Raw genomic sequence first — 13,452 nt, 5'->3', positions numbered from 1 at the left:
AACCAGTGTGAACTTTCGGATGAAGGGCTTCAAGATGTCATTCATGAGAGCTTGGAAAGTGGATGGTGCATTGGTAAGGCCGAATGGCATTACAAGAAACTCGAAATGACCACAATGTGTTCGGAAAGCTGTCTTGTGGATGTCGCTGGGATGCATTCGAACTTGATGATATCCACTGCGAAGATCAAGCTTGGTGAAGAAGCATGAACCCCGTAGCTCATCTAGAAGTTCATCAACCACTGGGATTGGAAACTTGTCTTTTACTGTTTTTGCATTCAACTCACGATAGTCTATACAAAACCGCCATGTATTGTCTGCCTTCTTTACCAACAAGACGGGCGATGAAAATGCTGATGTGCACTCACGAATGATCCCCTGCTGCAACATTTGGTCACACTGCCTCTCGATTTCATCCTTCAGAAGTTGGGGGTATCTGTACGGTCGCACTGCCACCGGTTCTGTTCCAGACAGTAACTGAATATGATGATCATGGCGACGCGAAGGCGACAGACCGTGTGGTTCTTCAAACAAAGCAGCAAATGATTGTAGAAGTTCCTCCATGCATTCTCGGCTTTTGTCAATGACTGTGCTGCAGAGAATCGGGTCCCCCATGCCTGTCAAGCGGATCAGCCGTCCTTGGCGCCAAAATGCCATAGTGTGGTTGTCAAAATTACATATGACGGGTCCTAAAGACCGCAACCACTCAACCCCCAGAACTAGATCGAAGCCGTCCAATGGTAAGGAGTAGCATATTGTGGGGAAATCCTCAGTGCCGATGGTGAGTGTGGTAGTGACCCTGCCCCTGCTGGATATGCGCTCGCCATTGGCCACTTTTACTGAGAGACCGGGTTGAGGAACCACTTGTAAGCCTAGGCGCGATACTGCAGCGTCACAAAGAAAAGTGTGGGTGGAACCTGAATCAACCAATGCAGTGAGTGTGATGCCATTGATGCTGACCGGAAGTCTGAGGGTGTCAGCGACTCCTATTCCGGTCATAGCCTGCAGTGAAATACCCAAGTCTTCTGGTGAGCCAGTTTCTGTGGTGGTGTCATCTTCCTCCAGTTCTAGCAGGAACACGCCGCGAGCAGTACACTTGTGATCAGGAGAATATTTCTCTTTGCAATGGTAACATTCACCATTGGCTCGCTTAGCAGCAATCTCCTCAGGAGATAGACGTCGGAAGCGAGGCCTGCTGGAGGCCGATGACGTTGGTCGTGCTGCTGCAGTTGTTGGGGATTTGGATGGCGCTGCTGGTGCCTGATATGAGGTGGTGTTGGAGCTGGCAGATAGCAGCAGACGTCTTTCATACACTCGGGCCAAATGCATTGCCCGTTGAAGTGTCTCTGGCATCTCCATCTCCACATCAGTGCGCAGGGGCTCCCCCAATCCTGCTGTGTACATGTTGGTCTGCTGCCGATGAGTCATGTCATCACAGCGGCACAAGATTGTTAAAAACTGTCGAGTGTAGTCTTCGACGGTGCCAGTGCGCTGTAATGCTTTCAAGTCAGCCATGCCATTGAAACGGAGTGGTGGCCAAAAACGCATCTGGAGAAATTCTATAAACCTTGACCAAGTGAGTACGCCACCAATGTCACGCTCCAGGGCATAAAACCACTCCGCTGCGACGCCTTCCAAGTGCAAGGATGCCTGCCAAACCCGCTCATCTTGATGAACGCCCATGCCGCGAAAATATGTGTCGCATTTGTTGATCCAAGGCAAGGGGTCAGCTTCACCGTCAAAGTGTGGAAAGGTAAAATTTGGTCGTCGTGGTCCACCGTCTTCATAGCGATCACGGTGGCTGCTGTGCAGTGGAGCTCGGCGACCACCGCCGAATCCGCCATTGTAAGCGCCAGAACTGGGAAGCTCTGCACCTGCGTGACTCTCCAGGGCAGGACCCGTGGACAGGGTAGCCGCGGCCAGAGGTGGCACTAGCGGTGATCCTGTCGGCTGAACAGGTTCCTGTTCTAGGAGAGCGAGCCGTTGAGCGTGGGCGTCCAGGCGGTTGTTCATTGTGGCCAGCTGTCCCAGAATACGGTCCAGCTTCTCGGAGTCAGTCATCTTCCCAGGATCTTCGTCGCTGCCGGACATGGATGTCGCTGCAGCTTTGGAATCTGATACCAAATTGTTGTGAACCCGGCTGCGATGCGCAGGGCGGGGAGGAGTGCACCACGAAGGGTGGGATATTAAGGTGGATTGAGTAGAAGAACGCAGGGAATAGGGTATCCTGTGTGGCGGCTGGGAGCTAAGATCACCAGATGGCGTAGGTTCTGCCAGGGTGATCAAGCAGCCGCACCCACAGGCACAACTTCTTTGATAATCTCCTAGTACAATCTAAGGCCACCTTTATAGCTTAGGTGCCTAACCATATTACAGATTTTCTAGGGGATAAGATAACTCTCCCGGGAGGATAAGCCTCCTTAATTATTGCCTAACTTTTAGTACTTCTTAACAAACTAAATCTGGCGCCTAGCATAATGCCTTCCAACAAAAGAATCTACAGCAGAAGTGCATAATATGAGCAATAAACAAGGAAGTTAGCTCTCCCACAGTTAAAACCTAGTCAATCACAGAAGGAGTGAACAGAACACATTAGCAAGAAAAGGTTCAATAACGATAACCAAACCTTTTAGCAAGAAAAGGTTATTTAACAGATATTGAGTTTATGAAGAGAGTATATTAATGAGAGAATACCATCCCCGCTAGTATAAACAATAGCCTACTCAAAACCACATACTTTTTGAACAGCGCTTTCATTTTAGCTTGTCCCTCCTGCACTGATTTTGGATCCATACTCTACAGGATATAAACTCGAAAGGTTAAAGCATAGCCACAAGATGCACTTGACTGACAATACTCAGTTGGTATATATAAGTATACTATGGATAAGCTAAGAACAAGATCTCACATTCATCTGGTCTTTAATGACTTCCATCTCTGGATTTATTGCCTGCAAAAATATAAGTTTGACAGAAGCAAAGAATCATCCGATAGTTGGAAAATTATGAAGGAAGTATGAAGCCCATTGCGCAAATAACATAATAAAAGTAAGGAGAAAAATACAATAATCAAATGTAAAATTCTAGAAATGACTTCTGGAATCCCATCTATGCAACTTTAAGTCAAGCTTGCTGCTAATCCTGGAATTGGAGCCAGGTCACCAATTTAAAAATCAAGGTATTTGAATTCAGACTTCACCACTTATAACACGCTAAATTATTTAAATAAAGTTCCAATCAAATCACAGTTATTTCTCATCATGAATCAAACACCACCAAGATATAAATTTTTCATGTGTCCAATATTAATGCTACAAAAAGATAATTTCAAAAAAACCGTGGCCATACATTTTATTTTTTCAATAATTGCAGCCTTGTTTTACATAGCTAATCAAAATACATGCAACTCGTCAAAGTTAGGATTTTTAAGTGGCAACAAGTGCGGAATCACATACATGAGAACCAAGGAGCAATACAGAGCAGTAACTAGTAAGCACACTTTTTCTTCCACGCATATTGATAAGTATACCAATTATTAAAAAATCCAAACATCTAAGAACCCATGAGCATTCCAAAAGAGCATGATGCTTGGGTCTAGTCTTTGAATCAAGACCGTTGAACACAAGCAACTGTCCAGCTACATGCTCAGCTGCTTATCTTATGTGTTGGTAATGTAGGCAATAGAGAGGTTGCTCTTTCCTGAATGACACAACTCAGATGCAGCATAGCTAGGTTCTGTTATTTGATGAAAACATAGCCAAACTTTAGTTGCAGAGTCATTTTGAGCACAAATATTCTACCATTATGCTTAAGATTTTGTATATTAGAGTAACCCCTGTTATCCTAAACGGTATTAAACGGACGTTTAGACCGGTCTAAACGGTGAACGGCACCCCACCGTCCAGTTTAGGGCCTGGGCGGTTTCCTAAACGGGTCAACCGTCTAAACGGTCAACTCGGCGTCTAAACGGCCTGAACGGGACGGCTTGTAGACGTTTTTGGACGGCGTTCAGGCCGTTTTAAGGCCCGTTTAGAGTATGGTGTTATTTTACGCGGGGAAACTGAAACCAGGCCTCTTTGGCGGGCCTTTTTCGCGCCAAAGCTAGGGTTCCCTCGTGTTTTTTTTTTGCCTCTGCACCCTTATCCATCTCCTCTGGCCGAATGCTAGGGTTCCCTGGTGTCTTTTCCATCTGCACGACGCACGGCCGCCAGGGACAGCCGCTGGCGCTGCTTCCTCTCCTCTGCGCGCCCAGCCGCCGGCGCTGCCTCCTCCATCCTCTCCTCTGCTCACCCAGCCGCCCAGGTAGGGCTCCTCCCTCCTCTCTTCTGCTCGCCCAGGGCTCCTCCTTCTCCTCTCCTCTCATCTCAGCAGTGGTTCTGCAGTGGAAGAGAGGCACGCACGCCCAGGGATAGAGGGGGCGCGCTAGCAGGAAGCTGAAGCAGGGACTCCCCATCCTTTTGTTGTTGCCAGGTATGGATGCCTCTTGCTTCCTCTATTTTATAGTTTGCTGTTTGCTCCTGATTATGCATAGTAGTTCATGCTTCAATCTTCATGGCTCTCTATTTCTTGTCGTTAAATGTTAGTTCATGGCTTAGGCTTAATGCTAGTAGGGTCAGATAGTGTACAACATGGCTAGTAGGGTCAGACAGTGTACTTCATGCAAATGATTGATTGTGCATTGCAACATGTAGGATGTCATCGGCGGCTTCCAATCCATCAGCTCAACCAGCAGTGGACAAGCAACCACTTAAGCGGAATAGCGATGACATAGGGTGGGAGTATGGAACTATTGTCAATCCAAATGATTGGAATGTCATAAAATGCAAGTTATGTCCTATGGTTGTCAAGGCTGGGATTTATAGGCTTAAGCTGCATATTGCTGGTAGAAAAGGGCAAGTCCGAGCATGCCCCAATGCAACTCTTGTAGCAACCGATGCAACTTTTGCTCAAGGATGGATGGTTGATGGTGCTGAGAAGGATGAAGAAGGGTCTGATGTTGAGCCGGTGACCGGTCTCACATGGAAATTGATTGCTGAGACATGTGGTGCTGAAGAGGTCACAAAACTACGTAGGAGTGCAAGATTGACTGTTGAAAGAGAGGTTGAAGACACACCGCTGTCTGAAACTGAAAGTGAAGAAGAAGCACCACAAGAGGAAGATGTTGACTTTGAGTCGGATCAAGATGATGTGATCACAGCTGGATATGAGCTAGATGCGGAGGAAGACAATGATGGCTGATGGGAGGCTTTAGCTGCCATCATCTATCTTATATTAGCACTATCTAATTATCTTATCTATTTGTCTATGTTGAAAATGAACTTATGGACTATTGCTTTTATGCTTTGTTTGGCATTTGTGAGAACTATTTCTATTTGTGCTTTGTGAAAGTGTTTGTTCTCTATTGTGTCTATCAACCTACCATTTGTGCTGAAAGTTGTTCTTGTTCAGTGTATCAACTATCAAATGGACCCTTATACATATCACATGGGCACATACTAACAAATCTCGCTTCTTTTTCAGGTACATATCTCAAATTGGGACAAGGACAACAAAAGCTTCATGTTTGCTTCAAAAAAGGTTAGGAAAAAATCTTTTTTATCCTGCTGAAACTATGCTACAGTAACATACCGTTTAGGCCGTTTAATTCCGTCTAAACACGTCTAAACCTTAGACAGCTCCTCACCGTCCGTCTACCGTTTTCCGTCTAAGAAAACAGTGAGAGTAACTGAGAAGCACATAAAAGTCTTGATGCCACAAGGTGGAGTGGTGGACCAACAGCTTGCACATTGCACATCCCTCGTTCAGAATTGATGAGGGTAACACTAACCATTCGCATAGCACAAGAACAATAGTAGTGTCCATGAGAAATTTGATATTATGAAACACGACGGGTGCGGTTTCGACGAAATAGAGGCTCAGGCGAGGGTTTCTCCGTTATGGAAAAGTTGGGCATAGCCAACACTCTAAAATGGACATGACAACTCTATTAACAGATTCAAAGCAGTATTAGTCTTGTTGAAACCTGGTTCCGTCTCCCAGCGCCGTCGCCGTTCGTTCTCCATCACTATGTCTCCTCCATCCCGGTCGCCTTCTCCTCTATCTCCGTCGCGTTCTCCATAGCCGGGCGCCGCTGCCTCCGACCAAGAGCCGCCGTCCGCATTAACCCGTCAGTCAGGTCTCCTCCATCCCCGTCCGGATCCCAGGTCGCCCCCTTCGGTCCAGCTCCGTTCCGTGGCGCTCGGCCTCTGTTCCCCTGCGCACCTGCTCCAGATGGATTTCCCCAGGCAGTCGCCGGCCTGCAGCTCGCCCCAGCCCCGCCCGGATCTCGGCCCTGCCCAGCTCCCTGGCCGACGCCGCAGTCTCCTGGCCGTCCATGGCCGCGTTCCTCTCCCCCTCGGCTCGTCGGGGTTGCTCGGTCTCGGTTCCAGTGCCGCGTCCCAGTCCCTGTGCTCGCCCATGCCGCGCGCCCTCCAGTTCCATGGCCGCGCCCCTGGTGGCCGAGCTCCATCCCTGCCCCTCTTCCCCTCAGCTTGCCTGTTTCAGCTCGGATTTAGTCCAGCCGCGTCTGCTCCCGTCGTCGCATGCCTCTGCCCATGGCCGTTGCCTTCTCCCTGCTCAGGATCGTGCTCGCGAGTTCTCTCTGGGCCCATGGCCGTTGCCTTCTCCCTGCTCAGGATCGTGCTCGCGAGTTCTCCCTGCTGTCTCCTCGCACTTCCACTTGGTAAATCCATGTTGTCCTGTAAACAGCTTTCTCAAAGCATTAGGAAAGGACATTAAAGCATCATCAGACTAGATCACCTAAAGACATGTAATCCAACTTTGCACCACCTAATTCTAGTAGATTTACCCACACTGCTAGTTTGCCCAACACTTGGATGATCAAGCTCTTGTTGAACATGCAGAGAAGTCCCCCAGAAACAACAACCTCAGTGTTTGGTGGCAAGAACCGATGACTCCAAGAAACAGGGTATGTAAGGGGTAATAACCACATAGCCATTTTCAAGAGTGCAGAGACCATGCAGTTCCTGAGTATCCATGTTATATGATACAAGTTTCTGGTTCCAGTGCTGAACAAGGATGAACGAATTGTGATCTGGATGAATGACCACAATATGGAAGTCTTTGATTGGGGCAAGAAAATGGCAAGAAAATGCAGCAGACCATTCATCCAGATCATCGACCAAAGCCCAAAGCCCAAATGCAGCAGACCATTCTCTTGTTTCTGAAGATTGAAGGCAAGAAAATGCAGCAGACCATCGACCAAAGCCCAGCCACACATGAATCCAATCACGGATTCACCCCACAGCTCCCATTCACCGCCCTCTTCACCTCGCCCCCACTTGCTTGACCTGTCACTCCATGCCTTGGCTTCAGACGAGTAAGAGTGCACCGTTTCCACCTCCTCCACCGCCTTATTCTCCTTCTCCAGGGCGGAGACTCGGTTGGGCGTGGACGGCAGCAAGAGCGGAGAGTTCTTCTCCAGGGCGGCTAGCCTGCTGGAACCGGTGTCGAGCACCATTGCCGTCCACGCCCAACGTCCTCCAGGGCGACGAGCACCATTGCTGGAGGTGGAGCGCCATTGTCGAGCACCATTGCTAGAACCGGTGTCCTCCGGGGCGACGAGCAGGCCTCACGTATATAGTAACGGAAATACGACGGCGTGAGTTTGAGATCGTAGTTACCTGTTAATAGAGCTGTCATGTCCATTTTAGAGTGTTGGTCCTGCCCAGCTTTTCCATAACGGAGAAACCCTCGCCTAAGCCTCTATTTCGTCGAAGCCGTACCCGTCGTTTTCATAATATCAAATTTCTCTAGTGTCCATGGGTGTTTGCAAAACATTTTCACTTGTAAATAACAGAACTTCATGTTTCTAACATTAGGAACATCCTCCAAAATGGATTTACGAGAAGGTTTTGAGCCACACATAACACTAAATTGAGCAGAGAGGCAACAATGAGCTTAGCAGGATCGCATTAGGGCACTTTACTCTTAGCTTCGTCGTGGCCTTCAACTGGTTCACGAGCAACGGGACTGTGGCGATCCGGATAATAAATGTTGTCAGCGCGATGCACACCCACCTGACCACACACCATAGAAGAGGCGAAGCAGACGACCCAAGTGAGTAGATCCCGAACCTTAACATCAGCTAAATCCTCAAAGCTCACCAGTTCAGCCCGGTAAAGGTATGGATAGCGTCGATAATGTGCTGAAGTGCGGCAACAGGGGGGAATGAGTCCGCAGCCGCGGCGGCTACCTCCCCTGGGAACGGCGCTGGCACTGACGCCGCCGCCTCCGCTGCATCCGCAAGCACGCCCGCGGCATCGACCTCGGCGGCTGGTGCCGCCTCGAGGTTGGGGGCGGGGGCTGAGGACGAGAAGGTGCGGCGGGTTGGCCCCGCGAGGCGGAGCGAGAAAGGGAGGAAGCCTAGGATTTGGACTTCTCTAGAACGTTGCTTGAGCTGGACGTGAAGTGGTGGGAGCGGGAGCGGGAGCGGTGGCGAGGGTCTCGACGCCTGCTCGTCGAGGGAGTCGGAGGTACGCGAATGTGGAACGCAGGGATGGAGGCGTCGCGTGAGATGGTGAGAGAGCCGGGTGGCGATGCTCCTCCGCGCGGCGAACGCCATGGCTGGCTGGGCTGGTGCGTGGCGGCGCGCAGTGGGAAGCGACTAGGCGAGGCGCGGCTCGCTGTGACGACGACGGCCCGAAGCGTCAGCCAGTCTAGCAAGAGTGGGCTCCGTAATGGGCCGTATGGCGTTTGGTTATTCGCAGGATTGGTTGTGTCGGCCTTTTGTCACTAAACAGTGGCCTTTTAGGCCCATCCCGAATCGGCTTTTGGGATGGGAGATGGACGGCGCGCGCGAGCATCCTGAGTCCTGACGGAGATGACATCCAGATTTGAGTGGACGCGGCGGGCCGCCGCGCACGAATCCCATGATCCCATCAATGCCCTTCCTCGATTCCAACTCTGCGAGAAAAGCTAAAATAATCGGACCCATCTCTTGGACCGTGCGATCGCCCCCCTCCGCCGCCGCCCACGGATCAACGCCACGCCACCACGCCGGAAGACCGGGATCGTGACGGCCACATGGACATGGCTACGGCGGCCGCCGCGTTGCCATGGGTTTGTCCCCATTCCTCATCTTCTTTCCTATTAACCCCCGCGGCCCCGCCCCTGCTTTCCTTGCTCGCGCTTTAGGTAGAATACATACATATCTTCTGCTCAGACAAGTTCGACCGTCCATGGAGGTTCTTGGTTTCGCGGCAATGGTCGTTCGCTCCCTTCTGCTATCTATTACTTTCCACATTTTCTATCGTACAGTTGCCTGAAAGCAAAGATGAACTAGCGATAAGGGAGAAGCTAGCGGGGAAGGGGATATGTTGTCTGATCGTGTTGGACTCACGGCGGCATGGTTCTTCTTGTTTGTTCAGGGAGGCGGTTCCCCGGCGTGGATCGACGTGCCTGAGCGGAGCAAGAGCGCGTTCATGGAGCTGAAGCGGAGGAAGGTCCACCGGTATGTGATCTTCAAGATCGACGACAGTAGAGAGGAGGTCGTCGTCGACAAGATCGGCGCGCCCGGGGAGAGCTACGACGACTTCACGGCGTCGCTACCGACCGATGATTGCCGGTACGCCGTCTACGATCTGGATTTCGTAAGCGACGACAACTGCCGGAAAAGCAAGATTTTCTTCATCTCCTGGTCAGTGCTTTCTTTCCCACTGTTCTTCTCTTGTCTGCACATCTGATTTGTTGAATGAGCAATGCTCTGAATTGATACATCTAATAGCCATATGCTTTGTTCATGCATTACTGCTAACGCAGTAGTCGTGGCTCGTGAGTTGTTCGACTTGAGAAGGATGCCTCCGTTTTTTTAGTCCTGTGGAGGATTGCTTTACTGAAGTTCAAGTCTTGGCCCTAGCTGACAGCATCTGCTACGTTCGTTTCAGTGTTCTGAATGTGCAAGGTAACGAACGCTTCGTAGGGTCGCAATAAGACTATCTCCGGCAGCTTAGCCGTACCCATATTTAAACTTCACTTCGCGGTGTAAAACAGTGTTTTAGATGACCACATAAGTAAACTGTTGAACACGATATAACCGTAGCTGCTCAGTACTGCCACCGCTACGAGGCAACAGCAACAAGGTGTCTCACAATAGTGTTCCAAAATTGAAACACTACATTATTTAAACAGATTAGAACATTAAAAACAAATTAAGCTCCAACAGATAAGCCTATCTTAAAAATAAATTAAAATGCTCGGAAAGAAAAGGTTGAGGATGAGATAGAAAATAAGGATAGGCAGTTATGCACTAGTCTAGTCTAGGGTGTAGTATATCTAGATCACTTTATGATGTGTCCTATATTTTTATAGAAATTTGTAAAATAAGACACCGTTAGAGCTAATTTTCACGAGGCGCAGTTGGAGATGCTATATTAGCTACTGCTATTTGGGTTAGTGGACCGTTATTGTGGCCCAATAGTGCTTTTTAGACGGCCATTGCATGGTGGTGAGCTGTGATGTTTTTTAAGGATCATTTTTGGAAAATGCAACTTCTAACCAGCTTTAGACATCCCATAAGACTCATCAATTGGATGTCTAGTTTTATTCTCGAGTTATAGGCATATTGATCTACCATTATTTAATTTTTATATAGGTTTTTAATGTGATAGAAAACCATGTTCCATACTTACATTTATAAGTATCTCTGCTCTGGATCCCGCTATTGGAAGTTGGGACTTAGCGTCCACACCAATCCGCTATCTGCTATTTGTTACCTTGTGAACGTGGGAGATCATGTCATCTTGATCTGTCCAATGTCTCAGAATCCGGATAGAAAAAATTCCACAATCCTAGATTTGTATTTAAGGGCTAGTTTAGGAACTCCATTTTTCTAAGGAATTCCTATTTTTCCAAGGTATTCCTAATTTCTCTTGAAAAATGAAAATGCCTTTGAAAATTAGGATTTCCAAACTAATCCTAAGGGCTAGTTTGGGAACCCCATTTTTCTAAAGGATTTCTATTTTCTCAAAAGAAATTAGTTCATTTTCTCTTAGAAAAATATAAATCGCTTGGAAAAATGTAGTTCTCAAACTAGCCCTGAACCCCGTTTTCTAAAGGGATTTCCATTTTCCGAAGGGAAAATGAACTAATTTCTTTTGGGAAAATGGAAATCCTTTGGAAAAATGGGGTTCCCAAACTAGCTCTAAACGGGCTATATTTCATAGAGATTTTATCTTACAGATTTCTAGAATCTCAAAATCTAAACTGTTGGGATTCTGTTTATCCGGATTTTGAAATTCCCTTGGGATTCTATTCACATCAAGCTTACAGTGCACAGTTGTTGTACTGAGAGCAGAGTCGTTGCAAAACGGCACTCTTTGCTTGGACAGTTGATGCGTTGAATACGTACGGATTGGAACGCAGTTCATGTTTGTTTGTTTTTTTGCAGTAGGTAAAGGTACTATGAATTCGTTGTATTGTGTGTATTGTATAGCAGTCATATATTTTTCATGTTGTCAGACTGATTTTTGGTTTCAGTATGACTACTACTAAGTGGATATATCAGATATATGATGCAATCATCATCTGACAACTACATTCTCATAGCACGCATGCTCGCGTTAACGGTGTCTCCTTCCTGTGCAGGTCTCCTTCAGATTCTCGCATCCGTGCCAAGACCATATATGCCGTGTCAAGGAACCAATTCCGTCATGAGCTTGACGGAGTGCACTTCGAGATCCAAGCCACCGATCCCGATGACATGAATCTAGAAGTTCTCAGGGGGCGTGCTAACAGAACCTGATTCACTAGCGAGCAACCCAAAATGCAGCTCGGAGGTCGCTGATCTGATGAGGCATGACGTAGAAGTATAGGCTGCCGATCACACCCGGGCATGCATTGTTTCTTTTTACTTCTTCCTTTCCTTTTGGAGTTATACTTCCGTGATGTTTGCCTAACTACATAGGTTCCCTCTAATATGATGTGGACTGTGGAACCTTTCCTTGTTTTACATATAATTGTATACTATGTAGTACTACGTCTATTCTTGAATAGTTGTTGACCGCTAGTTTATTTTTAAACTAAAACATGACAATTGAAAAAGAACCGAGGGAGTAACTATATTTTGCTAAGCAATTATGCTTTATAACAGAGTTTTAAATTCGACTAGATTTATAGAAAAATATTAGCGACACCTATATCACCAATTGAATTTATTATAAAAATAGATTCAAAATTCTGTCTAATAATACTAAGTATATACTATAAATATTAATATTTTGTTATAAATTTGGTTGAAGTTTAAAAATGACTTGAAAAATGAGAATGGCAACTATTTTGTAACGGTGGGTGTAGGCGATGTGGTCGTAGACGATCATGACATGTCTTTAAACTTCTCCTCATGGACTCGCTAGTCCTTCCTGTCTGGTGCATTGTTAGAGATTTGGTTGCCTACTTGAAGCAAATAAATAGTGGTGGATGTTGTCATAGATTGATTTGTCTTCATGGTTAGTATGATGTTGATGTTGATCCTCCCGCTATAAATTGGTGGTGAAGGCCAAGATATCGATATTGATGTTGACACCCCTGCTCCAAATTGATACCAAAGGCAAAATTTAGGGAGTGTTTGGTTCCCGAGACTAGAGTATAGTCCATGTCATATAAGATGTTTAGATGTCTATTATGAGTATTAAATATAGTTCAATTATAAAACTGAAAGGATCATGATGTCTAAGAGAGGAGTGAATTGGGCTTTTCTAAAATTCTAACAAAATATTAAACCCTAAGCATGAGCCCAACTTCACCCAAACTATTAGCAACAAGTAAAAGCTATGACATAGAGAACAAACCTAAATCATTATTGCAAATAGTAACTAAGCAAATACACAAAGTAAAATGTTCAAAATAAAAGCGGAAAGTAAAGTAGGGATAAGAAGACTACTCCAATTTTTCCGATGTATCAAAGAGTCGACACTTTCTACTAGTCATCGTTGGAGCACCCGCGCAAGGGTATCACTCTCCCTTGGTCCTCGCAACAACCAAGTGCTCACTATGAGATGATACTTTGCCTCTCCGGTGCGGTCGACCCCTCACGATCGCATACAATCGTCGAGTCGGGTCACTAACAAATTCTCCGGGGCGATCACCAAACACCAATCGTCACCGAGTTGTCTAGGTGATGCCGAGCAGCAAGAGTAATAAGCCATAGACCTTCACTTGACCAAGAGAAGCATAATGCATGTGGTGTGTGCTCTAGATGGCTCTCGTGCGCACTAATGAGGTCCTAACATGGGATTAAGACTTTGTTAATCACCTCACTATGCTTTGTGGACTTGCAATGCTCTAGCAATGAATACAAGTGTGTTGGGGCAGCAAGACACTCATAGTGGCTGGTAGAGGGGGGTATAAATACACCAACCAACCAAAACTAATCATTACTGTAGACTGCTACGCATGGGCG

The 13,452-nt window shown here is 47.0% G+C and overlaps 3 protein-coding genes across 6 annotated transcripts in view; 1 reads left to right on the top strand and 2 right to left on the bottom strand.

Annotated features, from left to right (window-relative positions):
* Window positions 1–8,750, bottom strand: part of LOC100382702 (Mitochondrial inner membrane protein OXA1) — a 28,658-nt gene extending 19,908 nt beyond the window's left edge. Inside the window, exons 1-4 of one of the 2 annotated variants that reach the window (XM_008645985.3) lie at window positions 8,162–8,750; window positions 7,984–8,074; window positions 2,906–2,947; window positions 2,735–2,793 (exon numbers count right to left, since the gene is read on the bottom strand). In XM_008645985.3, coding sequence (XP_008644207.1) covers window positions 2,735–2,793; window positions 2,906–2,947; window positions 7,984–8,074; window positions 8,162–8,619 — 650 coding nt within the window. In that variant the 5' untranslated portion in view covers window positions 8,620–8,750. The remainder of the gene's footprint in view (window positions 1–2,734; window positions 2,794–2,905; window positions 2,948–7,983; window positions 8,075–8,161) is intronic. The other variant, NM_001175425.1, reaches the window with a different exon arrangement.
* Window positions 5,493–7,954, bottom strand: LOC103637118 (uncharacterized). The gene has a single exon (XM_008659379.3). The coding sequence runs from the start codon at window positions 7,513–7,515 to the stop codon at window positions 6,781–6,783; it is 735 nt and encodes a 244-aa protein (XP_008657601.1). The 5' UTR covers window positions 7,516–7,954; the 3' UTR covers window positions 5,493–6,780.
* Window positions 8,028–12,046, top strand: LOC100285480 (actin-depolymerizing factor). 3 transcript variants are annotated; one of them, XM_035968113.1, is made up of 3 exons: window positions 8,028–8,114; window positions 9,425–9,693; window positions 11,640–12,046. In XM_035968113.1, the coding sequence occupies exons 2-3, from the start codon at window positions 9,479–9,481 to the stop codon at window positions 11,794–11,796; spliced, it is 372 nt and encodes a 123-aa protein (XP_035824006.1). In that variant the 5' UTR covers window positions 8,028–8,114; window positions 9,425–9,478; the 3' UTR covers window positions 11,797–12,046. The 3 variants fall into 3 exon arrangements, with proteins under 3 accessions (XP_035824006.1, XP_008680099.2, NP_001151845.1); XM_008681877.3 differs by lacking the exon at window positions 8,028–8,114 and adding an exon at window positions 8,879–9,262; NM_001158373.1 differs by lacking the exon at window positions 8,028–8,114 and adding an exon at window positions 8,951–9,116 and having other exon boundaries at window positions 11,640–11,990.
* The last annotated feature ends 1,406 nt before the right edge of the window (window positions 12,047–13,452 follow it).

Source organism: Zea mays, chromosome 1, assembly GCF_902167145.1.
Source record: "Zea mays cultivar B73 chromosome 1, Zm-B73-REFERENCE-NAM-5.0, whole genome shotgun sequence".
NCBI classification, from domain to species: domain Eukaryota; kingdom Viridiplantae; phylum Streptophyta; class Magnoliopsida; order Poales; family Poaceae; genus Zea; species Zea mays.
Note: the sequence above shows the minus strand (reverse complement) of the source record. Positions and strands in the feature narration are given on the sequence as shown.

Coding starts and splice junctions, on each gene's coding strand:
- LOC103637118 (XM_008659379.3), bottom strand. CDS start 7,515: ATGGTGCTCGACACCGGTTCCAGCAGGCTAGCCGCCCTGGAGAAGAAC.
- LOC100285480 (XM_008681877.3), top strand. CDS start 9,113: ATGGGTTTGTCCCCATTCCTCATCTTCTTTCCTATTAACCCCCGCGGC. Junction 9,263..9,424: donor TTCTTGGTTTCGCGGCAATG/GTCGTTCGCTCC, acceptor TTGTTTGTTCAG/GGAGGCGGTTCCCCGGCGTG. Junction 9,694..11,639: donor AAGATTTTCTTCATCTCCTG/GTCAGTGCTTTC, acceptor CTTCCTGTGCAG/GTCTCCTTCAGATTCTCGCA.